Source organism: Argopecten irradians, chromosome 3 (genome assembly GCF_041381155.1).
Source record: "Argopecten irradians isolate NY chromosome 3, Ai_NY, whole genome shotgun sequence".
Lineage (NCBI taxonomy): Eukaryota > Metazoa > Mollusca > Bivalvia > Pectinida > Pectinidae > Argopecten > Argopecten irradians.
This window is the reverse complement of record NC_091136.1, coordinates 10088434-10114771: the sequence shown is the minus strand read 5'-3', so window position 1 is coordinate 10114771 and position 26338 is coordinate 10088434. Positions and strand designations below refer to the sequence as shown.

General features: G+C 33.7%; 2 protein-coding genes across 4 annotated transcripts; both read left to right on the top strand.

Moving 5' to 3' along the window:
- The first annotated feature begins 2840 nt into the window (after positions 1 to 2840).
- LOC138317518 (uncharacterized) lies at positions 2841 to 8575 on the top strand. Its single transcript, XM_069259252.1, has 4 exons — positions 2841 to 2900; positions 3504 to 3695; positions 4767 to 4946; positions 6766 to 8575. The coding sequence occupies exons 2-4, from the start codon at positions 3614 to 3616 to the stop codon at positions 7425 to 7427; spliced, it is 924 nt and encodes a 307-aa protein (XP_069115353.1). The 5' UTR covers positions 2841 to 2900; positions 3504 to 3613; the 3' UTR covers positions 7428 to 8575.
- Positions 8576 to 15878: 7303 nt separating this feature from the next.
- Positions 15879 to 24974, top strand: LOC138317517 (beta-1,3-galactosyl-O-glycosyl-glycoprotein beta-1,6-N-acetylglucosaminyltransferase-like). Of its 3 annotated transcripts, none has more exons than XM_069259250.1 (4): positions 15879 to 16070; positions 21896 to 23042; positions 23418 to 23644; positions 24643 to 24974. In XM_069259250.1, exons 2-4 carry the CDS (start codon positions 22072 to 22074, stop codon positions 24954 to 24956), a joined length of 1512 nt encoding a protein of 503 aa, XP_069115351.1. In that variant the 5' UTR covers positions 15879 to 16070; positions 21896 to 22071; the 3' UTR covers positions 24957 to 24974. The 3 variants fall into 3 exon arrangements, with proteins under 3 accessions (XP_069115351.1, XP_069115349.1, XP_069115350.1); XM_069259248.1 differs by having other exon boundaries at positions 15879 to 16350; XM_069259249.1 differs by having other exon boundaries at positions 15889 to 16011.
- Positions 24975 to 26338: the final 1364 nt, after the last annotated feature.

The window sequence follows — 26338 nt, the reverse complement described above, 5'->3', positions numbered from 1 at the left end:
CAAATTAAATATCCTTTTTCCTAGTATATGCATAAACAATATGAAAAAAGGTAATATCAAACATGACGAATTCTAAGGATAACTTAATTAGATAGTTGGGATTATATAAAAAGAGAAACAAACTAAATATCACTATGTCTAGTATATACTTACATAACATGGAAAAAAAACCAGTTAAAATCAAACATGACGAATTATTAGGATAACTTAACTAGATAGTTGAGATAATATAAAAAGAGAAACAAACTGTTAAAGGATAATGTATTTAAATAGTTGGAATTATGCCAATGTCACCATATGTCAAATTCAGTGTAAAGGTTTATCGGAGACAGCACACTGACAACGTAACACTCTAAATATAAACCTCTGTTCTATTTTTAGATGCATATGTAATTACCGGGTTGTCGTTGACCCATATTTTACATGTAAAAACGAAAGTAGGATTCCAAATATTTAAAGGAGGACATTTTGTCTAGCAGTTGGGAGGAGAGTAAGGAGCTTTATATGGTGAGATTGTTTTATTATCAAAATAATATTGTGTTTCTTTGAGTCTTCTGATTGTGAACTGTTACATTGTATTATATTGTAAAAAATAACATTCTATAATGTGGTCAGTGAACAATTTTCACGTATGGCGAACTGTTTCTTTTTTAAAATGCCTGGATATCAAAATTGTATTATTGTAATAAAACCGTCGAGGCAATTTAAGAAGAAAATTATTTCATATATCGATATGATGGATAGGGATATTCGACAGTCAGTAAGCCTTGTGTTTCACAACATGTTGTGACCCTCAGATAGCAAATCCATATCCTTTATATCCATTTATGATAGGGTCTTATATTCTATACACATCATTGACTATATTTTTATCCTACGTGTGGTGTAACACACGTTATACAAGCTTAACATTCATTTTCGTGTTTACCTCGCGTTACACGGGAAACGCTTTAGTGAAAAGCGTACAATTTTTTTTTAAACTTACTGATGGAATTAAACTATACTAGTTTTTATTATTTAAAAAGTCAACCAAATCAAGTAATGAATATGATGTAATGAACGATTTAAAGGTACTCACTTCATTTGTCTGGCTTGTATTCACAATCTGACGCCTTTAATGGTAAACTATCTTTTATATCTGATCAGGAAGTATTATATTCCAACTATTGTTTGTAGAGAATAGCTGTTTGAGTAACCTTTGGTGATATGGAATGGAGGAGGAAAAGAAAAAATGGCAAAGAAGCATTTCGCCCAACTTAAGGTCGATTTATCAAAAAAATATATTCAAAGCAACGTCGGAAAAAACTTGGATTCCTTCAGAACAATGTGTGAACCATATTTAGGGCCAGCACAGTACATGGGACTTGACTTCTTAAAAATATGTAATAATTTGGAGGGGTGTGGTGAAATGTCGTACAAAAACATCGGTCTTCTGAAAGAATTTGTCAAAGAATTACCAATAAATAGTCAACAAATGGTGGAATTGGTGGAAAAAGCTGAAGTGGAAATCAAAAATATTTTGACGGGTAATGTATAATTATTCTATCAAATGTAAAGTACTTCATGGTACTAAATCTACACTCTCTCATAAATGTCACTGAAATAGTCAGTGACGCTGATACTGGAAGCTTATTATCATTTACTGTCATATATTTATTCTGTATTGTCTTCGCATTTCCTTACCGGTAAGGCTTTTTAAAGGTATCATTTTACATAATTTATGAACATGTTTGATACCAGGATAAGTCTGTTTGTTTAATGATACTACAAAAAAGTAAATTGCATTTCTGTTTTATCTCCTGGATTATTCTGATTTTTTTCTTTGACATATATTAAATCCATAAAATTTATGCTTTACAACTGACCGAAAATATGACAAGAGTATTAATTTGAGGTAACAGGACGGTGTATAAATTCTAACAAATCAGTTATGAATTTGCTTTGATAATTTTAACAAAAACTATTTTAGTGTTTAATGTATATTTTAGGTTTATATCCATACTTTTTAGAAATTTAGTTCTGCATATAAACATTAAGTTAGTTTTTAGTTAAAATATCTTTTCATTAATGGTTTTTATTTTACCATATCATATAAATTAATGTATTAATTTAATTATATTTATATCATTAGATTTCCATTAAAAGTTATTTTTAAGTTATTCAATTCAGTATTAAGACAACAGCTATTATAAAGTTGGGTCTCGTGAGAATTGTCAAATTTTATACAAAGATTTACTACACAATTTTCACGTCCTTATATGATATCTATCAATAGTTATTTGCTTACAGAAGAAAACAATTGACTCTATATTTATCTTGATCAAAGTTTATTAAAACCATACTTTGGAATATTTCTTTTCTAAAGATGCACCTTAAAGGAGTTAAAAAGTAATTAAATTCTTTTAAAATGTTATTTTAAAGATCGCTCCGAAAAGAAAATATAATTAATCTAATAGTCCGTCTCAATTGAGACCAATTTAGTTTTTAAAAAAATTACAAATGATAAGTGTTATAATATAGAATACTATTTAAGCAAAACCAACAAATAAAACAGAAATGAACACGTCAGTAAAATTTGTACAAATGTAATATTTCGGTCCTTCAAATCAAACACGCTTTAATCAGATGTCCATCACAGATGGGTAACTCCCGTGAAATTAACAAAATAATCAGGTCTCGTAAGTATGTAGCCTATATTATCACATTGATTTTTAAATATGCGTGTCTATTTTTTTTTGTCATTTAACAAAGTCATTTAACAATGGTAATAATCCACCGCCAAAGATGGTAATAATCCACCGCCAGACTCCGGACAGAGTCCAGCAGCATCAACACAGCAGCAGCGCGAGCACCAGCACCAGCACACGCACCAGCACCAGCAATAGCATCAAATGTAACAGGTAAGCTTAAACAACACCTAAACAGATACACAACATATTATATAATTACTAGTATATTACCAGTCAGTCGTATATAATTACTAGTATACTACCAGTCAGTCGTATATAATTACTAGTATACTACCAGTCAGTCGTGTAAAATTACTAGTATATTACCAGTCAGTCGTGTATAATTACAATAGGATTATATATAGTTCTTTAGATAGTCATTTTTCATCGATTTAATTAACAACAACAAAAAATTATGTTTACGGAAACATCCATCAACAATTACTATGGTATAAGCGAATAGTCCTTGCAAATATATACCTCTATATACATCGCACTGACTAAACATCTTGGTTCGGCCCATAACGGTCTTCACTGCAAGCGACCTGCATGTTAAGAGTATTCGTATATGGTCTTTTTGTGAAAGAGACACTCCTCACTGTTATATAGTGTTTTGAGTACCACACCGCTGAAAACAAAGACCAACACATCCAATCACATTATAATGACAAAGATCAACGTATGATTCATTTCTAAAATATTCTCCATATGATGCTTGTTACGTCAAAGCTGTTCAGTATCAAACAATTTTTATTCTAATACGTGTATCAACAGATTTTGGAGAGGAGTTCCATCAACGGGAATCACATACCCTTTCCTACCAGGATGGGGAAATCCTATTTAGCAGACACCTGAAAAGGTCCATTGGCTTAGTGTATGACGAAATGGAAAATTCGTATGGAACAGGATTTCGTGTAGGGGACGACTTCGTCATGACAGCATACCATGTGTTGAGAGATTCAATTGGTAAGCGTTTTATGATTACTGTCTAGTAGATAACCGCAAAAACTGAAAAAACTGAAAGCATGACAACTAAGATATCATGTCTAATTGATTGCCATTTGAGCGAAAGTTTTTTCCCCCAGCAAATAAGTATTAGGCCTAAGGACTAGGATGGTCCCACGTGCACCCCCCACCACAACCTCCGAACCAATATTTTTTTCTGAAACCTTACGACCCACTGCTCGCAGATCAAAATGTTAACATTGCATAGGTTTGAATGAACATTCGATTATGACGTCATCAAGATGGTGGCTATTTCTAATTTCACTAAAAAGGGAAAAATAGTCAAACCATTAAAAATTTTTAACTGATTTAGACATGTAATACACAAAATGACCACAATAGAACAATAAATATACACCAGGACCAAATAATCCAATAAATGTAAGGATTTCTACGCAGGAAATAAGAAAAAGGGATTTTATGCTCAAAAATGGTAATTTTTTAGCAATTTTTTCATATTTGGCTTGACGCGGCAAATTTTTTTTTCAACAGAAACCCATTATTTATAATCATTTATTTTATCTCATAGCAATCATTAAACACAACAACTGAAAAACCAATGTTACCAATGCATAAGTCGGGATGAACTTCCTGTTATGACCTCATCAAATTGGTCGCCATCTCGAATTTCACTAAAAAGTGAAAAATAAGCATAACATTGACATTTTTCAATCGAAGTAGACATTAATATGTGATCAGTGGATCATAAGGGTTTAGAAAATATATTAGTTCGGGGGATGCACGTGGGACCCTCCTAGCCCATGGCCTATATCAATGAAGAAACTTCATCTCAGCGGAATAACACAACGATAATTTTTTTAAAGAATTATTGCAAGTATAAGATCATATAAACATATATATATAAGCAATTATCATAGCATATAAAACATTATATTGGCTGATATAAAAACTAAAATTTTAGTCAAAACAGCAAAATTCTACTTCGAAAGGGAGATAAGTAAATCAGCAATCACCAGTATAATAAAATCCTTAGTTATACTATTATCTTAATCTTGTACTTGATTTAAACAGATAATCTAAAGAAGCTCCTAGTTTCCTTACTGCGAGAACCCGACAGCACAGACAAGCCGCTACAGGAACTCGGTATTGACGAGAGATATCTACAAAGTAGTGTGGAGAGTTATTTATCCCCAGTCAGTAAGGCGATGAGATTCAAGTCACTCTCTTGTCACCTGATACCAAAATATAGGGGTACGCAACACTTTATGTAAACAGTATTTCTGATTGATTAAGTAGCAATAAGTGTGATGTTGCATACACAAATACTTAAATTGTATATGTCCTAAGAAAGCGATTCCAATTCCTATCATGACATAGTTTTGAATAACCTTCACTTAAGGTTTTGTCATAGCTTAACACACCTGAGGAAATGTAATGTACTCCACATACATCTACAACATAGAATGTTACACCAAAATTATGACAAATCACCAAGTCAAAAACACTCCTGCTTCCTTTTATTTTACATTAAGGTAGACCGTCCCTTCTGGTTTCCTCTCAATGGTTTCGTTCATTTTTTGATATTTTGATTTTAGGTATACCCTGATCACAAAAACCGCATAAAAAGCATATGTCACCGGGTTAATTTTTCTTCCAGGGTTGCTTAAAAGATATACACTAATGACTTAATATTCCGGAATATCAGGATTTTTAAATAAATAATATTTCCTCCCTGTAACATCCATTAACATATGAATAATATGCCTTTACCATGTTCGTACATTCAGTAGGTGATATAGAATTCATAACTATATCCAATAAGCTGGGTTTTCCACCAAAAACGGAATATCGTTATTCTAAAACTAAATCCGGACCCAATTTTAGTGCGAAATTGCATCAAAGTAGTCATGTTTTCTTTTTTTCTGAAAAAAATGATCTGAAGAAAAATCGATTATTTAGAATTACCATGAAGATTGGCTTATTTGCAATAAGAAAAGCCAATAACAAGTATACCTCACCGCATTGTTTTTCAAAATATGACCGATTTGCTTCCTAATACCACTTAAATTTTGGCCTGAAAATGTTAAAAAATAGGCAAATCCGTAGCACTTTTCAACGTTTTATGTTATTCATTCACCCTTGTTAGTTTTCTATATCTATAACATTTTTGGAGCATACCAGATAACACAATAATTACATATCTTGCTGATTTCATTTATTTGTTATATAAAATATATAACAAACCAGTTTTCAAGCTACATGTAGGCCTGACCTCAAACTTTCAAAAAGAGTCTAATTCAGCAGGAAATATGTGAGCTTTTCCTGAGACAAATAATTTGCTCTTTGTGATACTGTATTTATATACTGGATTATTTTCCGTTATATCATCTTTCAAATTATAAGTGAAGATTTTAACAAAAAATAAAATGAAAATATTTTCCAGCAATTTTATTTCCGTATTTTGCATGTGCGTTTCCGGACGAAAGTTAGTATACCGGTATCTTACGAAGAGTGCCTATTGAAGCTCGAAACTCAAATATTTCTTCAAAACACCACTAACTTCCTTCGGATGCATAAACTGTGTATTTATTTCTATTCTGCAAAACGATAGGTATACAATTCTAATGATAACGGTCATTTATTTGTTATTACTGACGTGAAGTTTTTCATTTTGGGTCCCCGTAAATCCATGTGTATTCCATCTGATTGTTTAGCGACTTTTATGATTCTTGAATTTTACTTCATGCATGAATCTTCAAAATTATACTATATTTACCTATTGTCACACCTTTAGATTGATACACTTTAAGTAAACACTCGAAAAGGTTCTAGAGGAAATACTTGCTCGAATGCCAATTTCTGAAGCGAGTTGTAACAGATAGGTACGGAGAAATAAAATAAGTTTGCCGCGATCCGGATAGCGACGCTACAAACGTATGACGTCACAGAAGGGACGGTCTACGTTAAGTTTTCATATTTAAAATAATTTGGCGATATTGGTTGCGTTTGCCATAATATTTATGATTATGTTTTGTTCTGATAAAATATCAGTATTGTTCTATGTTTTCAGAGAAAATTGAAACAAAATGGAGAACTGATACAGGAATAAAATTTGATTTGGGAACAAAGGAGGAAGTAAAGTTCTATTTTGATCTTGATATAACGTTTGCTGACGAGGAAAACGATATCCTTATTCTGAAGTTGCGAGTCGATGGCGGGAGTAAGAGAAAACCCGACGCTATTCACCTTGATCAGTTTGAAGTCAATAGCAATGTGCATTTGATAGGGTATTTACCATCCACAACTCCAGCGAGAAGCCTTACCATAAATAGCAACTGCAAGGTGTACATTAACGAACGTCAACTTGCAGAAGACATCGACAAAGCACAGAAATGGTGGAAGCAAAACCTACCCAGTGCTGATCTTGATCCTTGCCTTTATGAACAAGGGAAAACGGAAACTCGGCATGGCAGAGTTATACTTCATGCATCTAAGGAATTCGAGCACAGGTCTTCTGGAAGCCCCGGATTTGCCATTGACAACTATACAAGTAATCGTCTTAAGGTACAGCTGATGTATCTGGCGGGATATCCCAGTCATTACTACGAATCACACAAACGATTTGAACCAAAACCAGAGTATTGTTTCGAATCTGCAATATCCATGAAACGCATTGGTACAATATTATCACTTGCAGGACAAGAAGAACTGAAGAGCAACATATTCAGATAGAAATAAGGAGAAAGACCAATATTTTGATCTATTGGCTTCATTTCATTTAAAAGTGTTTTTGACCAATAATAATGTCATCTTGCGATTATTACATTCCACTATACAACGTAACAACCTCAGTGTACACTGCTGTAAAAGTTTCAATTGACTTCAACGCTTCGACAATCATAAACGTGTGTCTATACAACTAACCATTTGCATGCAAGCCATGCAGCGTCCAAAGGATTTCTAATTTTCCAGTCTATAGAAAAAATATTATAATGGTGGTTAACCACATTTCTATTGAAAGGTTATACATGTCCTAAAAGTCAAACACTTTAACTAACTAACTTATTTGACATCAAAACATTACGTTCTTCACACTAAGAATGAGTATCTGACCGGTCTTCTCTATATGATAAACAGATTAAGCTGATCGACAGCAGAGGGCAGTGTAGTGGATAGCGTGATTCCTTCCATTAGAAATGTTTCAATTGGACGGACGATAACTTTTAATAGACGAAGACAATTGTCGTCAGCGGCGAATAATATCTGGTTAGTAACCAAATGATGATAACCACCTCTCAGAGAAAACCCTTCCCAGATTCCAGTCCTCAAACACAACACCCGGATATTGTCCGATAACCACATGTTAACAACAGCTCTGGAAGTGACAAGGGTGGAGGTTTCAGAAACATATGGCGCAACGGAGATAGCAATTGCGGAAATGTTCTCAGAGATTTAAAAATAACCTGACTGAAGATAACGGAGACCAAGAAATGTGTTAAAATTACTCTTGAAACAGAAATATAGATGTGTATTAATAATGTTAAATATTATCAGTCGTTTATATGCCTGTTTTCAATAGTGGTTTGCATAATCTTACGTTTGTTTCTGGACACATCTTTATTTATATGAAACAATACCAAAACATTATTATCATTTTACAATAAGAAATGTTACATAAACAAAATGGGGCTTCAATAGGACGAGAACAATATTGAGATTTATATCAAATGTTGTTCCCACTGTATTAATTATTATGTTTTTTCCTAATTCTGATTGTGTAAACGAAAAATAAAAACAGTCTTTGTAATTTTCTGTATTAATTTATGTAAAATACCGTAAATCCGTGACGTCGACCAAGTGCACTCGTGAAATTATGTACACGCATAAATATCACTTCTCTATATACTATTAGCGTGTTTCATTTTAGATTTTCACAATACTGATATGGTTGTGCAAACTTTGATGAATTTGTGCGTTTCTAATTACTGATCACGTTCATATTTCATCAGTAGTATATATATATATTATAAATATTCCCGCATTTAGACATTATTTGCGCTAAAGGATACAAATCTACATAACGACAGTATGGCAATGATTAATAATACAGCTCTGCATTAACATGTTCAAAATCATTTTTACGATAAATTTTGATTGCGCCAAAAAAGCACAATATAACCCTTAACTCGACCTCGAATTTCTCGATTATCCCCATTCGTCGAATTGATGGCATGGTCCGACAGTGCCGCTATATAATCCATGTAATGAAACCCTGGATAGCTCGAACTGCTATTCGTCAAATGCCCCTTCTTCCTCAAGCAGAACTAAATTCCCTTCCCGTCAAATACGTAGTAAAGAAACTATCTATTCGTCGAACAGATGTTCGGCCCCTTATTTGTTTTACCAATGTCACACACGACTGCACTGACCAAGGGTTATAGCACGCTCCGTGTTTATATACAGGGTAATTAGTGTCAGTCCCTTGAGTAACACATTTCAACATCATCAACAGTTGTCGTTAATTTATTGTTAATAATTTAATTGGCATACTAGAATTTCACACCATTTCAAAAAATGAATTTTAATAATAATTCTGTCATACGGACGCGGAAGTTGTGACTATGATTAAATAGAAAATGCAAATTGTCTTAAAGAGGGACGGCTCTGTATTCTTTATGTTATCGGTATTCAATCCAACGCTTGCTAGCCTATTTAATGTTTTAGTTTAAGTTAAGGTTGAAAGGACAGGGCTCGTCCATATGCAGTCGTCCATATGCAGCAAATCAATGTTATTTTAATCAATGCGTTCTGTATATTGATTTTTACGAATTGGGTCATTTAAATTTCCCGGTTTCTGTAACCATCGTTTTCTTTTATTGTCACGTCGACTATATAACATAACGAAAGGTGGACCATATCTGACCAGACCACGGCCGCTCGTGCATGGCTTCGTCGCTGGTAGATCACCGCAGGCCACAGCATTGTTTGGAAAATAAATCATATTAATAATTACCAACGCTTTTATCTCAATAAGGACTTGTTTAAGATATATATTTTGTTATTTAATATGTACTTGTTGTTTTAATGGAATGCTCTTGTATCGTAACAAAATGACGAATAGTAATGAAACTACTGTATTACACGTACACGTATGGCTGCCTATCTCGAAAAATAAAATGGTGAAATCGTTCAGTTTTAATGCTGCAGATTTCATTTTTAATATTTCATTTTCAGCCGCTTTTATCCCATAGACTGTGATAAAATGAACCAACAAACTGACTCATTTGTATGTTATAAACTAATTCCCAAAATTGATGACAAAAAATTAACCAGAATACGTATTTTTTTGACACTGAAAATGGACGAAATTCGGGTTCTTGGCTGTACTGTAATGGCTGCCGTGGGCTTGGGGTAATCTACTAAAGCAAATGTTTAATTTTGCACTAATCATACATTGTAAGGTGTTTTATCAAGTAATACTTCGAAAACAGTAATAACTTATAATAATATTTTGGGGGACTTTGGATTTAATTTGTAATATCAAGTTGATATTTGCAATATGTCTGGCAATGTTATACGTAATGGCGACCGTGTTCTCTCGTAGCGGTCGAAAATGGAGTATAAACAGAGTAAAATATATGAATACCATATGTATAAATTTGTATATTATTGTAAAATATTTTTTATTTTACACTTTTTGAAATTAAAATAACGCAATAGTTCTCGGTTTACCGTACTATTTATTACAATAAAATGTAAACAAACATCGCAAGCGGCTGTGTTCCCACCATATTAATGTGTACAGATATACGGAGTTGTACCTTTGAGCGCCCGGATGTACCTTTGTGTGACGTCATCGCCATCTTTTCTGAAATCTCCTATACTTAAATGTTGAAAAAACAATATTTAAAACGTTATTGACATACAAGGTTTGTCACAAGCTGTTGCAATTCTCGGCACATTACACTACGTATTTTTAATAGTACGATTGAAAATCACCCTTATAAATATTTTAAATCCAGGAAAACAATACTTAAAACGTTATTGACATGCAAGGTTTGTCACAGACTGTGGCCAGTACATATGTCTATTTCTGACTTTCGATGGCCAACCTCTGATAAGTCGAATACCCCGTATTCCTCGAACTAAGGACCTGGTTCCCTGTATTTCGAGTTAAGGGGGTTTTACTGTATGTTCACACTGTCGCTTTACTATACGGAACATAGCATTATCTTTGTGCAAAATGTTTACCGCGAACATCGCGAAGATCTGACAACCACTTAAAATGGACGTTTACAGCCGCTAAGTGACGTGTTGATGTCTTAATTATTTGCTGGTATCATCTATGGATTTAAAAAAAGATAATTACATACATTAAAATGTTGGGCACATACAACTTTAAAACAGATATGTAAGTGAGACATCACTGTCCATACTAAAAATGTTTCAGCAAACAAGGGTGATTTATTGCTCAAATTCATTTTCTTTATACCGGTATTGTCGTTGAAATGCAATATCAAACCTACCAGCTATATTTTTCTGAATCGTTACAACAACTTTATTTCAAATTCGATACAATCATATTATAATCTCCACCAAATTTCCTTTCAATTCGCAAAAAAATACCATAACGGTCACATTCCGGAACCAGAATGAAACAAAGACATATAAACACTATGTATTGGCCCATCAGACTCTTCAACTCATCAGTCAGTGATTTTATCAATTTGACATTTTAGTTTATAAAAAGTTTTTGATTCGTCTGTGCATATGAGACATTTTGACCCCTATTGGCCTCATCCTCTACCCACTGGAGGTCAGCCAGGACCTTTGTGGATATGATGTTAAGGATGTACACCTCTGAGAAGTCAAAATTTTCTTGTATTAAACTTTTTTTCTCATATAGATTTTTTACTCGAAAAAGGAGTTCATACCATAAAAGGAAATGGAAGAAAAAACATATGTCCCGTGTGCTTGTTTTTGAGCTTTTGTCACTCAAAGACACCTAGTTGACAAAATATTGGATTTTATGGGAATTTTGCCGTTTTTTGACCATATAAAGATAGAGATTAAAGCCATAATTTCCTAATGAGGTGTTTGATATGTATGAATGTTTGTAGAATTCATTTTCTAGTAGTCTTCTTTAAAAATATACCAGTTTTGATCAATTAGACCTAATATATTTTTCTCAGAATAATAACATATGCTACCCCTACCCCTTAATTTTGAGCTACAAAAATGCATCATTTTCAGCCATTTTTGCCAAATTTAACACTTTTATAGAAAAAGTTCTGTTATTAAACTTTTGTTATTATTTTGCATATCAATAGGGAAACGGTTGTTCTTTCTAAATCAGGAAGAAAAATTGGGGGTCCGTGTGCTTACTTTTTTGCCCCATTTGAATTTTTGTTATTTTTAGTATTTTAGAGTAAAAAATAAAAGTGCCCAAATTAGCATTAAAATGTAAACTTAAAGTCACAAAAGTGTTTCGTTTCAATATTAATGCTCAATAAATGTAGTTTCCCTAGGAACGTAACTTTTGCAGCAAAAATTAGCTAAATAGAGCTAAAAATGCTGGCGCAGTGATGATTTAAGTAAAAACAATTTCAGTAAAAAATGATAAAACTGTGGCTCTACTTGAAGCGAAAAAAGACACAATTTCAAAATGGCCGCCAAATGGGCCATTTCTTAGGAAAAAAAAATCTACTAAAAATAGAAATGTAATTTTTTGACAAAACTTGCGTCAGCAACTTGGTACAGATACTGATAAATCATTTCTCATAACTTCTCTATGTTGAAACGAGACTTCAACGGGACTGAAACCTCAGAGAATACATCCTTAACATACTATCTTTTACTAATAATAATATCCAAGTTTTACTCATTTCCTATGAAAATTGAGCAAATAATTTCATAAATGTGTTTCCCTCTCTAAACTATTCATAGTAAATGTGATCCCCCTCCTTAGCAAAAAATCTGAAACCCCAGGGTCATGAAATTTTCATTTTCAATAAGGGTGGTAAGACTTTCAATCCATGAATAGTGTTTTATTCTACCGCATCTGCGAGTAGAATTGTTTTCATTTTAGTCAATTCTTCGCCTAATACGCCTCCCACATCCTCTTGTGGAACCATACAATTATTGAATTTTAATTGGATGTTTGCCTTAGAAGGTTAGTGCAAAATTTCATTGCATCATAGGTTTTGGAGAAGTCGAATATGTACATTGTTTACGGACACACGACGAATGACAACGAACACAAGGCGACCAGAATAGGTCATTTGAGACTATAAAATATAATTTGAGTAAAAATATAAACAAAATGCTATAACTTGACTTCATAATTATAGCGAACATTATTATTTTAACGAAAATTTATCTCACGGTATACATGAAATGATGGATTATACTACATTTTAGCGGAACATCAATAGTGCTTTTCGACGGGTACCTAGCAACATCAAAGGAGAGGCTGCTCGGAAGTGGACTCAGAGACTCTTTATCAATTTTATAAATACGATCACATTATCGGGTAAGTCATCTGTTCCCCATTATATTTCTGATGAATTCGTGACATTTTCTTAAAACATTCTTTTGGTTACATATTGTGTCGTTGTAGCAGAAAATGTATTGCCGACATTGTCCAGATTTTGATTAAGTATCAATTTTAATGCATTCTCAAAGAAGTTTTAAAGTGTGGTACATTTTCCATCTAATGTGAATGGAAACGATTGCATTAGGAATTTCACCTTCAAAATTGTACGTTAAAGTATGAAAACTGATAAAGGCTTTTCTCTCTTCTCTCGTGTTCGCAACATAATACAGTGTAACATATTTGTTAAAATTCACGGTTATATTGTAGCAATTTCCATTCCCTATCAAGGTTTCTAGAAGATATTTATAATATGTGTAAACGAACTAAAATGCTTATTACATAATAAGTATGATGGGCCTCAGAGGTTTATTATTCACGTATATTACTGTACCACCATTTGCAATCTGGAGACTTGGTTCACATTTTCCACAGTATAATTCATACTTTGTCTTTAAACGAGTTGTTATCTCCGTTTAAAGGCATGATAATGCAGATACGAATTTATGTCATTTCTGTTCCCGCACATACATTTATCTCTTTGGATACCAACTCTGATTTGTATTTTCTCTGTACTGAAAGATATCAACTTGTTTTCCATTCTATGTATAATTACCCCATACATGTACTTCATGTTCTCCTTGGTTGAACTGGAGGACTTTGAAATACAATCATTATTGTGTCAACAAAATAACAAAATTATTCTCCTACAAAGTGGTAATTTGTGGTTGTACATGTGAGTAAATACTGAACACTGTGAGTTCTAACTGAAACTAAACCTATGTAGTCTAGAGCAATTTGTTTTAGTTGATAAATATTCATCTCAAATCTTCTGTAATTACTCAAACGGATTAACACAATCAGTAGTCAATTGTAGAGTAAAACCTTACCATAATTTAATCGCAGTCTTTTAGCAGCATTTACATTAACTAATGAAATAACTTATTTTGATTGTTTGATTCCATGTCAGCGGTGTGTTGCGTGTGTGACTTGTGAAGTGCATGTTTTGGGAGGCAGCGGCCTTCCATGTTAGCGGTGTGTTATTTTGATTGTTTGATTCCATGTCAGCGGTGTGTTGCGTGTGTGACTTGTGAAGTGCATGTTTTGGGAGGCAGCGGTACAGTCATGTTCATTTAAGGACGGCCTTCCATGTTAGCGGTGTGTTGCGTGTGTGACGTGTGAAGTGCATGTTTTGGGAGGCAGCGGTACAGTCATGTTCATTTAAGGACGGCCTTCCATGTTAGCGGTGTGTTGCGTGTGTGACGTGTGAAGTGCATGTTTTGGGAGGCAGCGGTACAGTCATGTTCATTTAAGGACGGCCTTCCATGTTAGCGGTGTGTTGCGTGTGTGACGTGTGAAGTGCATGTTTTGGGAGGCAGCGGTACAGTCATGTTCATTTAAGGACGGCCTTCCATGTTAGCGGTGTGTTGCGTGTGAAGTGCATGTTTTGGGAGGCAGCGGTATATTTGTGTTGTGTTGCAATAGAGGAACTCTTGCTATTTATAGTGCTCTATCACTGAAGCTCACAACATCAAAGAAGCGCACCCCACCGGTCACATTATACTATCAACGGACAAAGCAGTTGTTCTACTTTTTTTACCTGAGCGTTACGCAGAAGCAGGAACTATCACTTTTATAGAATATGGTGGGTTTCGGCCAAGGGACAGAACCCTGAATTGGAAAACTAAGTTTTATATTTTGACCTATTGAACGTTGTGTGTCAAATGTGTTCGTTTGGTTTGGTTTATCATATTCACGGCATATTACTATCCAGTCAATTTTTCTTCAACGTGACGTGAAATTCACATTGACTTCACAAGAAACATTGCCTGTGTATATAGTCAGGGTCATTTAAGGTGTGTGTTTTGGAAAACAAAATATATATTAAATTCATGTTGTTTCATCTTGTAGAGCGGAATTCTAAATACTAAAACCTATAAAAGTTACATTATCATAATGTATATCCGTTAGTTACATATATAAACACAATTATGTAGTTAGTATCTAGGCAATATATTTGTGTAGTTGCCTATGTATATGTTTGAAGTAGCGAATATGAGAGTGAATATTTTTTTTCTTTTTATCAATCATTTATTAATATCATTTATTTCAGGAACACTGCTTGGAGGAATATAGGGAAAATAAAACCCTAAGACTATCATAGACTACAAGCTTTCTCAGATATTAATGTCCATCAATTAAATACACGAATTGTTTATAAACGTAAATCCCTACGATTTTTTTTTTTTTCTGTAAACATCATCGCCTTGGGTCTATGATACACATAGATACTTTTAACTACACAGTACATCCTTAAATTATCTATTATTTTTTGTTTCTTTATATTTCATCACCTAGGGCTTTTTATTCGCATTTTCTTTTAAATACACAAGAAATTAAAAAATCCATAAATTATGTTTTATTTTTGTGTCTGTACATTTCATCACCTAGGGCTTTTTTTATATATATTTACACTAGTAACCTTTATCTTTATATTATTGAACGGCTACAAACCACCAGTTTATCTTATCGTTCTGTACGTCTGTTACCTGTACAAGGTACCTGAACGTGTTATCTTTCTTTGGCGAGTTGTTCAAATGTTTCCAGATAACGTTCAGGAAATCAATGCAAACACCGACCTGGTTTTCAACAAAATGGCCTCCTGTTAGTACTCGGACTGATCAGTGACACATCATCTCAGTTAACGAAAGAGAACAGGTGTATGTGAGTGTTTATTGTGATACTGCAATAGCTGATGGCAAAATATAACGACATCAATACATGTATGTACTTAATTTTGATATCTTAACTATGAAAATTGTGAAACATTCTATACAGGGACACTATACATGTATAGCGACACTATAATATAGTATAGATTCTCATCGAAGGTAGAATGGAACCTTTCTTTAATTTCTCTACTCTCCGTCAACAAAGATTGATACATATTTCAATAGTAGAAATGTCCAGAATCCAGGCTCGGGAAATTCGGTACATTGGGTGCTAGCGTAATTGGAAAACCTCACTTAGGATTATGCACAGGATGACAATCTACAGTGAAAAGTAAGTTGTGATAAAAGCAAAAAATGCAATTTTATTTTCATTTTAATGGCATCGCACTCTTGTGAAACGAACTCAAAAATACTTAGTAAATAACATTCTTTTCTTATCAAATACATTTACCGAATCCAATTATATCGGGGTCTCAACTCTTAACACGACGTCATTAAAGTAATGTTGAAAATCGATACCGATCCTGTCAAATTGTGAATATCTTGGATGTGACAAAGTTTGAGTTTTATGATGTCTGCTATGAAACTAACAAAATTAATAATGCAAATGCTATTTTAATGGCTTTTATGTAACACTTATTCCGGATAGATGGTCATCCAATTTGTAAATCAATATAGGTCGTGTTATTTAATGTCCGCAGACATCAGCAGGAGGTTGTCTGCTACGTGTCTACGTAACTGTTATAGCTTTCAGATAAGTTTTGTGATTACTGCGATACTATGCTTATATAAATTGATTACTCAAAGCAAATTACTCATATCTGTGAACATGCATTTATTAATTGTAAAAATTTAATGAAAATGATTTCGGAGACCGGGTAAGACAACGATTTGACTCTTTTGAGGTCACTGTATCACAGTAAAATGTACCTTACGTGGTACCCTGAGGGTATATCAACGGTCACGTAAATAGTAAACAGATGTAAATTGCAGATACAAGACAGAAGCGAATTTCACGAACCGTGAAGAAATATGTCTTGAAAGTAAATGATACATAATTTATAAAACAAAGTCAGGCTATTTTAGCTAGCTCAGTTAGTAAACAATATCAGACACAATGTTGGTCTATACATACAAATTAATTATCACCTTTTCAGCTAGCAAGAATAAATCACTATGGTAATTTTCCAAAAATATCTTAATGTTTTTCTTTGGATTCGGATCTATTTTAGTTTTTCCATTAACGGGATTAATTTCTGTATTCATGTAAAAATAAATTGTCCAGTACCTATATACCAGTATTCGATATCGGTATATTTTGGCTTATCAACTGTTTAAAAGAGAGACAAAGTCAGTCTATGTAATATTTTTCAGAAAATGCGTTCATTGCAATATCAAAATATGTTTATATAAATGAGTATATACAATGTATTTAAAGACACTTTACTTCGACTAACATTGTTTTGTTGGGTTTTTTTTTCATTTTAAGGAAATATTGTACTTTACCAAAACCTGAATACGCTCAAAGAGTAGTACCATTTTTGGTCATCTTATAGCTATTGATAAACTTTTATTCTAGGGGTTTGTTTGTCTTGCTAAGGCATGGAAATGATGTTTGGTTGAGCCAGAAAGAGGTACAATCATCTTACCGTAAAGCATGTTGTACAAAAATCTAAAAATGCCACAAATTGGCATCCGATTTAAAGTGTAAGAATCTGTATATTATTCTAAACGAGCCCGAGTTATCGAATAAGAAAGATGGTAATTGCTCGATTTAATTTCATTTTATTACGTTTGGAAGGTAGCGCGTTGTGTGTATCTAGGACGAAAGCAGTGATCTATTGAAGTTGGGAATGCACTTCTATATTAGGGTTTTATCATCACGTAAATTTATTAATTATATCAAAATTAATCCTACAGTTTGTTGTAAACTTCCTTATTCCTTAGGTGCTGGTTTTTAATATATTTCATACTGTTATTTAAGATAAAATAACCACATTCCACAATATACAAGCACGTGCATACTGCACGAAAAAAGCATACGATTTGATTGTTTGTTTTATTAAATGAATATCCTATTAACAGCAAGGGTCATGTAAGGACAGCCTTCCATGCATGCGGTGTGTTGCGCGTATGAAGTGGCTGGTGCACGTTTCGGGAGACCCTATCGGGTCACATTATACTGACAACGGGCGAACCAGTCGACAAACTCTCTTATTGCTGTGTCTCGGCCAGGGGACAGAATCCAGAGCCTTCGCCACAATGGCGACCGCTCAACTGAAGACCAATAGTGATGTGGTGTCAATACAAGGGAAGATAAAATAATATCCTAAATTTAGTCGCCTTTTACTATCATACAATTCAAATGCCCTACCTGTAGTGCTTAAAGAACTTACAGTATTAACCAAAGTAAATACAATATATATATTGCACTATAATTAATTTCTATTTGTTTTCATAATAAATCCGACTTTCTGATTAGCAAAATCTTTTTCTTCATATACATGTATTATGAAGAAAAAAATCCGAGAATGACTCAAAAACTCGACGTCGATGTTGCGCATTAATTTAGAAAAAAGTAATCCATTGAAAAATAAATGGAATCATACGTTTAAACGTATTTTATATCATCAAGTTGTCTGAAAACTTAATTATTTGCATGGATGTCACTATTTTTTAACTTCATCGGGGTATGAAAGAAATTTTGTTTGCAAACTGTGTGAATCCGCGTAGCGAAAGTAAAGTGAAAAAAATCGTTATAAACTTCGGTAAGGTAATTTAAGGTTATCAAATACAATCAATAGGTAGTTATCTGTTGGTTTATGAAAATTAAATATTCTGTGATCGTCCTTAACATGCATACATATTCGACAAATATACGGGTGGTAATATTACTAACATATGTATCTTAATTAATATAAATGTATCAAACAAACATGCGCTTGTATGAAGACACTAAATATACCTATATACCAGCGATGTGTTATTTGCCAAATTAGCAATTCGCTGTGAACCTTAAATGGGAGAGGAATATGGGATTTAGTTCAGGAAGGAATCTCGTATGCGGCATTGGTCATTGATGACGCGATTGGTAATTGCATTGGAATACGATCCTATACTTCAGTAAACGCTGTATTGGTCATTCTATACTACTCCTTTTAACTTTTATTCGAATTTCTATGGAATTAAGGTCTGAACGAAGAGTAGGTCGATTTATGTTGTTTTTTCTGTTGTAAGCCATACATACCCAAAATTAGACAAACAGTTACCGTATATATTCACATGTAACTGGTAATACAAATGCTTCATCACATTTTTAAATCTTTAAAATCCTCTTAATGGATGCCATTTCTTTGCATGAAAGATGTTAAGTCACGAAATATTTCTTTTACTGTGAAAAATAAGTAAAAACTAATTACTTTACATTTTCTGTTAATCTGTTAATTGCTTTCGTGTATCTTTACTTATGGAACTTGCTGTTTTACTTATTCGCTTTACTGAAATTGCTCGATAGAATTGCACAACTACACGTGCATAAAAATATGTTTCTTTTCATACAATTAGTCCTTTGCGTACTTCTTTGTCAGAATTTTTTTGTCGTCATATTCTTTCTTACTACACAAGTTAAATTACTTCAACAGTTACCTACACTGCCAATGAATGCAAAGAGAAACACATACTTTATCATACGAAAATTCGAATCGTTCAAATTCAGTCTTATTTGCTTGAAAATATTACACGACATTCCGTTTCTTCATAAAAAAAACTAAATAAGTAAGTACAAAGTAGAAAGATTTCTGACACAAACTTGAAATGTAGCAGCTTCTAGTATCATTAGTTTTATATATGTCTTTGTTATGTCCACTAGGATACAATGATGTCCATTTTATTGTAACTGCGGTAGTAGGATAAACAAACTATTGCATTAATATTTTACATTCTACACGATCGCGATTTAATATTTAATATTTTGTAAAATTATAGAGTTGTGCGTGTTCAAATGGTACATTTCTAGAATATAGTCACAACGAACAATTTAAACATGTTATCCATATATGTTTATATGGCCATAATTGGGCGAAACGTTTTTTACCTGTTGTTTTTTCAGCCTATTGAAACCCACAATGTGTGATGAGCTCATTAAAAGATATTTATTAAATTAATAAGCTTGAATGACGCTTTCAAGACATTAGAATCAATGGAAACGTTATAAATATTTTTCAGAGTGAAAACTCATTTAACAAATACTGATAATACTAAAAATATGCAATGAGGTTGAATACTACTGCTTAGTTTCTCGAGTTTACCATGTGTACTCACATAACTGCACAATGAAAATAGATATCATTATATTTGGCTTAATACCAAAATTAAAACCTAATTTGCAATAACTTAAAATGTTGGTGCTGACTGCTGAATATTATATATAATGAAAATTTCTTAATTTGTTAGCATAGCAATTACAGCTACGGCACATATAACTAAAAAAACACTAGCAACAACATTTTACAGGTTCCTATGTGGGTAAGATGTCAATATGTGACATTCTTTATCGCTGCCTGCGTCCACGAGTCAGGAGGCCGCTATAGCCTGTCAGGCATTCCGCCGTTACATAGTGACAATCACCTGGTATGATATGATGGCAGGCATCGGGTAATGAACCCAGTAAAAGGCCAACCTATATCACATTTACCTGTATTATTGATTTCCGAGGCTATTCCCTTCATTTTAATTTTTTATTATAGCTATTTTTTGTGCGTTTTTCTCCCTGCCTATAGTTCCCAAGTGATTAGAAATGACAGAATTGCTTAATATGGTGCTCTTAACATCCAAAATTACTTTACCCATTGCTCCATGTTATATATCAAATGGATCGAAATATACAATTTGGCTGTTTTTGTCATACAAATGTATATGTAATTACAACAGACCAATAAGATCATTTATCAATCTTTTGGGGAAGCAAAAGAGCATAATATGTTCCATAACGGATATACCTAACGGTTAATGTAGAGATTGCGGTGGACATCAGCCTACCATTCAATCTCTGCAGGGCTCTAAGCACATCTGACAGTTATCATGGGTGTTAAGGAGAGTTAACCGAACCCAGGGTCTTTATCATAGGGGCAAACACTCAACGAAGGCAGCAGATCTAGAGTACAGTAGAATTGTATAATCCAACTATACGGACGTAAACACAACTACTTAGCTCTCATCTGCTGAGCTTAAAGCACCACTAACCATTATCATTGATCTGACACGAAACCGACGATCCTTTTGATTCTAATTTATGCATTTGATAACGACTTTCTGTTGATAAAAAAATGTCATCCATTGTCAGTTTTCTCACTAAAATCTGTGTTCAAGGAAGATATTCGGGCGTCGAGACAAACCATGAGAGGTTAAATAAAGACGACTGAAATGCAACATGTTCAATCAACTATCAAAGTGCCGTAAATTTTATACTCGCGAATCAGGGCTTTTTATATGGTATTCACCACCAAACGTTTCCAAGATTTTGAGAATCACATTGTTTACAATACACATGTTTTCAGTTTACAAGTAAAAATAAGAGCTGAAAATGGTTTGTTTACATCTATAGTGCAGTTCAATGAGAACATAGACTAGACCATGAAACAAAGTTGTGGTCTATACCATTTCATTTCATACTTTTACAGTGTTTTTAGTAATGGTAACTTTAAATAGATTACTGAAGTAAAAATAACATGTCAAAATGTTCGCCCAGTTATATCATATATAATTTTAAAGAAAGATAGTTCAAAATCAATGTCGTTCGATTTTGTTTTTCTTTAGTCAATCATGATATCGTTATTCTTTGCAAACACTTATGTCTTTTATGTGTTGTTCTATTTCAGGTAGTGTAACATTACACAGAAACATCCATTGCATTGAACAAATATAGCATCTCATGGCGACCATGGACGACACATGATAAAGAATATCATTGTACTATCCTGATCTGGTTAACTTCACGTTTATCTAATGTTCCATTTAAAACAAAATATAATTATAACAAAGACAAAAAATAAGAATGCAGTGTAAAAAGCCTCCCAAATACACCACCTGTTTTACCTTCATCGTTATAAGTCTGTGTGCGACACTCTATGTCATACAATACTATGATTTACAGACTATTTTCGTTAGCAATGAAAGAATAACATCTACTAATAATTCAGATCATCTTCATTTTATTGCTAAATATTTTAATTATCAAAATGACACTTTAAATATCAGAGGTTTATTCGAAGACGATTCTGACAAATCGGACGTTATCCTTCGTATCGGTAATCTCCCACCAAATTTTTTAAAACAATTATACACAAATGATGTTAAAACGTTACCGTTAACGTCAACGTTATCCGCAACACCAAGCCAGACAACAACAAAGGCGAATACCTTTGCAGATAGATGGTTACTTCCACAAAGAAAAACTGCTATGGGGGTAGACTGTCCATTACTGTTCGCAGGGGATACAACAGAACAGAAACGTGTTAAAGCCCTAATGGAGGATGCAATACCTTCACTTCCTCTTTCATCTTACAATAAAATGACTCAGAATTGTGAAACGTTTAAACGAGAGAGGCATTATATAACTAGTTCATTGACAGAGGAAGAGAAGAATTTCCCCATAGCTTACAGTTTGGTTGTCTTCAAGGAGTTAGAACAAACGGAGCGTCTTCTTAGGGCAATATATCGCCCGCAAAACTTTTACTGTATACACATTGATTCCAAGTCAGCGGACGATTTTCGTGACACCTTGACATCAATAGCCGACTGCTTCGATAATGTGTTTATAACCAATACCTCTGTAGATGTCCAGTGGGGTACCTTTACTATAGTCGAGCCAGAAATCATCTGCATGAAGGAACTGTGGAAGTATAAAAGTTGGAAGTACTTTATTAATTTGACTGGTCAAGAGTTTCCATTACGCTCCAATGCAGAACTTGTGAAAATACTTAAAGTCTACAATGGAACAAATGATCTTGAGGGCACAGTGAAACGGTAAGGGTTTCATCTTAAGATATAATTATACAACTGGCGATTGTTTGGTGTCAGTGACAGAACGATTCAGTTGTTTGGAAGAAAGGAAATATGTTATTCGCACACCAAGTAACTAAAAGGTTGTATAAAACTCGCACATTGTGGAAACTGTTCGCCTTTCCAGTAAATCAACCATCAATTTACAAAGTATGACAAAGCCTCGCTAGATTTCACATTGGGTCTCCGCTCGCTGTTCCGCATTGCATTAATTTATATTTCCTTTGTCCTCTAGTATTTCCTGTTGTTAATTATATATATGTCCGAGTTTGTTTTAGGCATGATAAAGGTTTTCGTAATACCGACCTGTCACTTGAAAAACTTTTTTTTCTATTCTAGGGCAAATCCTGACCGTTGGTCCAAGGCGGGGGACCCTCCCGGTAATATTCGCCCTTTAAAAGGGTCAGTTCATATCACAGTTAACCGAGGGTTTGTCGACTACATCCTCCATAACCAAACTGCTATAGACTTCCTAAATTGGACTCGCGGGATCGATTTCCCTGATGAGTGTTTCTTTTCTAGTCTCAACCACAATCCTCATCTAGGTATACCTGGTACTTACAAAGGTATGTGTCTTTAACACATGGTGTTTGATCCTCTCCAAACATATCAGGTGTTTACAGTTACTACAAAGACTGTTATAGCATAGGATATTTTTATTATCTACAACTTCGATTAAAACAATACTATTTAAAAATATTGCGTCTTAAATATCAGATTATATGCTAGTGATTGAAAACGTTCATTTGTATTAATTCTAAGATCGTGTATGAAATCATTATAAATGTTGCATTTAGATTTAATGTTGATAATAATAAAAGACAGTAAAGTAATGAAAAAGAAAGTTATGCTCATTCCATCAACATATAGGTATAATGTACATGTAGCTTAAACTCCATTTCAGTTCATTTTACTTACTAGCAGTCATTTAGATACGTGTATTTCAGACACAGTAGGTCGTGTCAAAACGACATCCTTTATGATAATTGATTACAGTACAGATCCGTATTCTTACTCCGTTTGATGAATTATCTGACAACAGTTTTAGAGGTCACGTTCTGGTAACCTTTAAACTCTTTTTACTTCAGTTCGATTACATTTCTCCATCTGGCTACATCAGTTGAAAACGTTATTTCGTCCCAGTATGAATATACATGTAGCCATCTTGTCCTCGTAAATGTGGAATGACTACATGCACGAAAATGATTCTGACAATTCTAGCAGATACTTCGTCCACGTCAAACTATTTACTGTAGAGGTAGTATTATAAATTGAATGGCCATTTACAAAGGTCACCAGAACGTGACCCCAAATGGGATGTTGTCAGATCCTCTATATAATTGGTTGGTAATATGGATCTGTATTTAGTAAGAGTTTATACGTTACAATTACAATGTTCTGATTGTTGAATAATTATGTTTCATTATGAACGATTCGTCGTGTAAAGATATTTTGTCTAATAAGTTGATCATCATGGTATTCAACATTAACTAATTGACCATATAGAATATAAACACTGTTTCTGTCAATGAACTATTTTTTGAAGACTTTGTTTACGTTTCAGGTGAACCAGAAACCAGCACCGATGTAAAACCGTTCCTCACAAGATTTAAGAACTGGGGTAACGGCCCTTTTAACTGGCCTTGCCATGGTAAAAGGGTTAGAATGATATGTATATTTGGTATAGAAGACCTTCCCTTGCTTGCCCAGAGACCAGAATTCTTTGTGAATAAGCTGTACTGGGACTTTGAACATTTCGCCCTTGATTGTTTAGAGGAGTTGATTTACAACAGGACACGCGAAGGCTACCTGCAAATTACAAAATTTGATACGACATTTTATGAAAACCTTGACATTGTGAAAAATAGAGTATTGTAATAAAATACCTTTACTCATTATTAGATAATATTTCTAAATGCCATTAAAATTAGATCTCTGCTGTGGCTACACAAACATCTAATAATCATATATTCTATACAAATGACGGTTACGGCAGCAAATTAATTTGCTATATAGAAAACTCCTGATAATTAATCTGCTTTAGACTTACGTACACGGACAATGCTTCAAAGGAGAGTCTGATTATCAATTATCAGGTTACATATTGTTCTAATTTAATAATATCCTAAATTTAGTCGCCTTTTGCGATATCCTGCAATAGGGGCAGCAGGTAAAATGTTGCCTGAAGTGTCTCAAAATGCAATATGTACAACTAGGGACCATACGGAGCTTACAGTACATATTAGATTTGAAACAAATCCATTCACTTCTTTCTGAGAAGTAGTAAACATAATAGCAAACTTAAACTATCAATATCCAAGATGTCGGCCATCTTGTCTACCGATCGGTCCTAAAATGCAATATGTACAACTAGGGTTTGTTTGTTTGATTAATTAAACGTCCGTCATATTAAAGATATATGTGCCGTAACTGGGCGAAAATTTTGGCATGTCACTTTTTCTTCATTAATCTCTTGAAAACCATAAGGTTTGATGAATTAAGCCGTGAAAATCATTCAAATGTCTTCGGATTCCTTTTAAACGTTGGTTACAACACAGAAATTACATACTGTAAAATTGTTGTTTGTATGCCTTATGTATGTTTAGAATGAAACTTTCTTACAGAAATCACTTTTACTAATAACACTGAAAAATGTTAAATGAAATTGTAGACGATAATTTGGCTTCATGGTCTGAGTGTGGGTTCTCATATCGCCTCATTATAGATGTACATATAATGATTTTTGGCAGTACTTCTAAAAATCATTTTCTGCTCTTATTTGTGTTTGTAAAATTAAAACCAATGCATTGAAAGTACTGTAATTTTCAAAATACTAGTAACTTTTGGTGGTGAATAACGTATAAAAAGCTCATCTAGATTCATGAGTATGAATAATACTGCACATATAACTTTAACAGCCAGGGTCATGTTAGTACGGTCTCCCATGTATGTGGTGTGTTGCGTGTATGAAGTGTGGAGGTGTGTATTCGGAGTCTGCAGTACATTCCGCTCCTGCTTAGCCCTCAGAATTAAGAAAGTAGGACGACTGGTTCGCCCGTTGTCAGTATAATGTAACCGGTTGGGTGTGTTGCGTGGTGTTTTTGGCGGCATGCTTCAGTGATATAGCACTATAAAAAGGGCAAGAGTTCCACTATACAAGAAGATCAAGAAGACACAAAAGAATATACCGCACAACTAGGGCCCCATGAAAACCTCGATATGAAATTTGAGACGGATCTCTTCAGAACTTTAAGATAAAC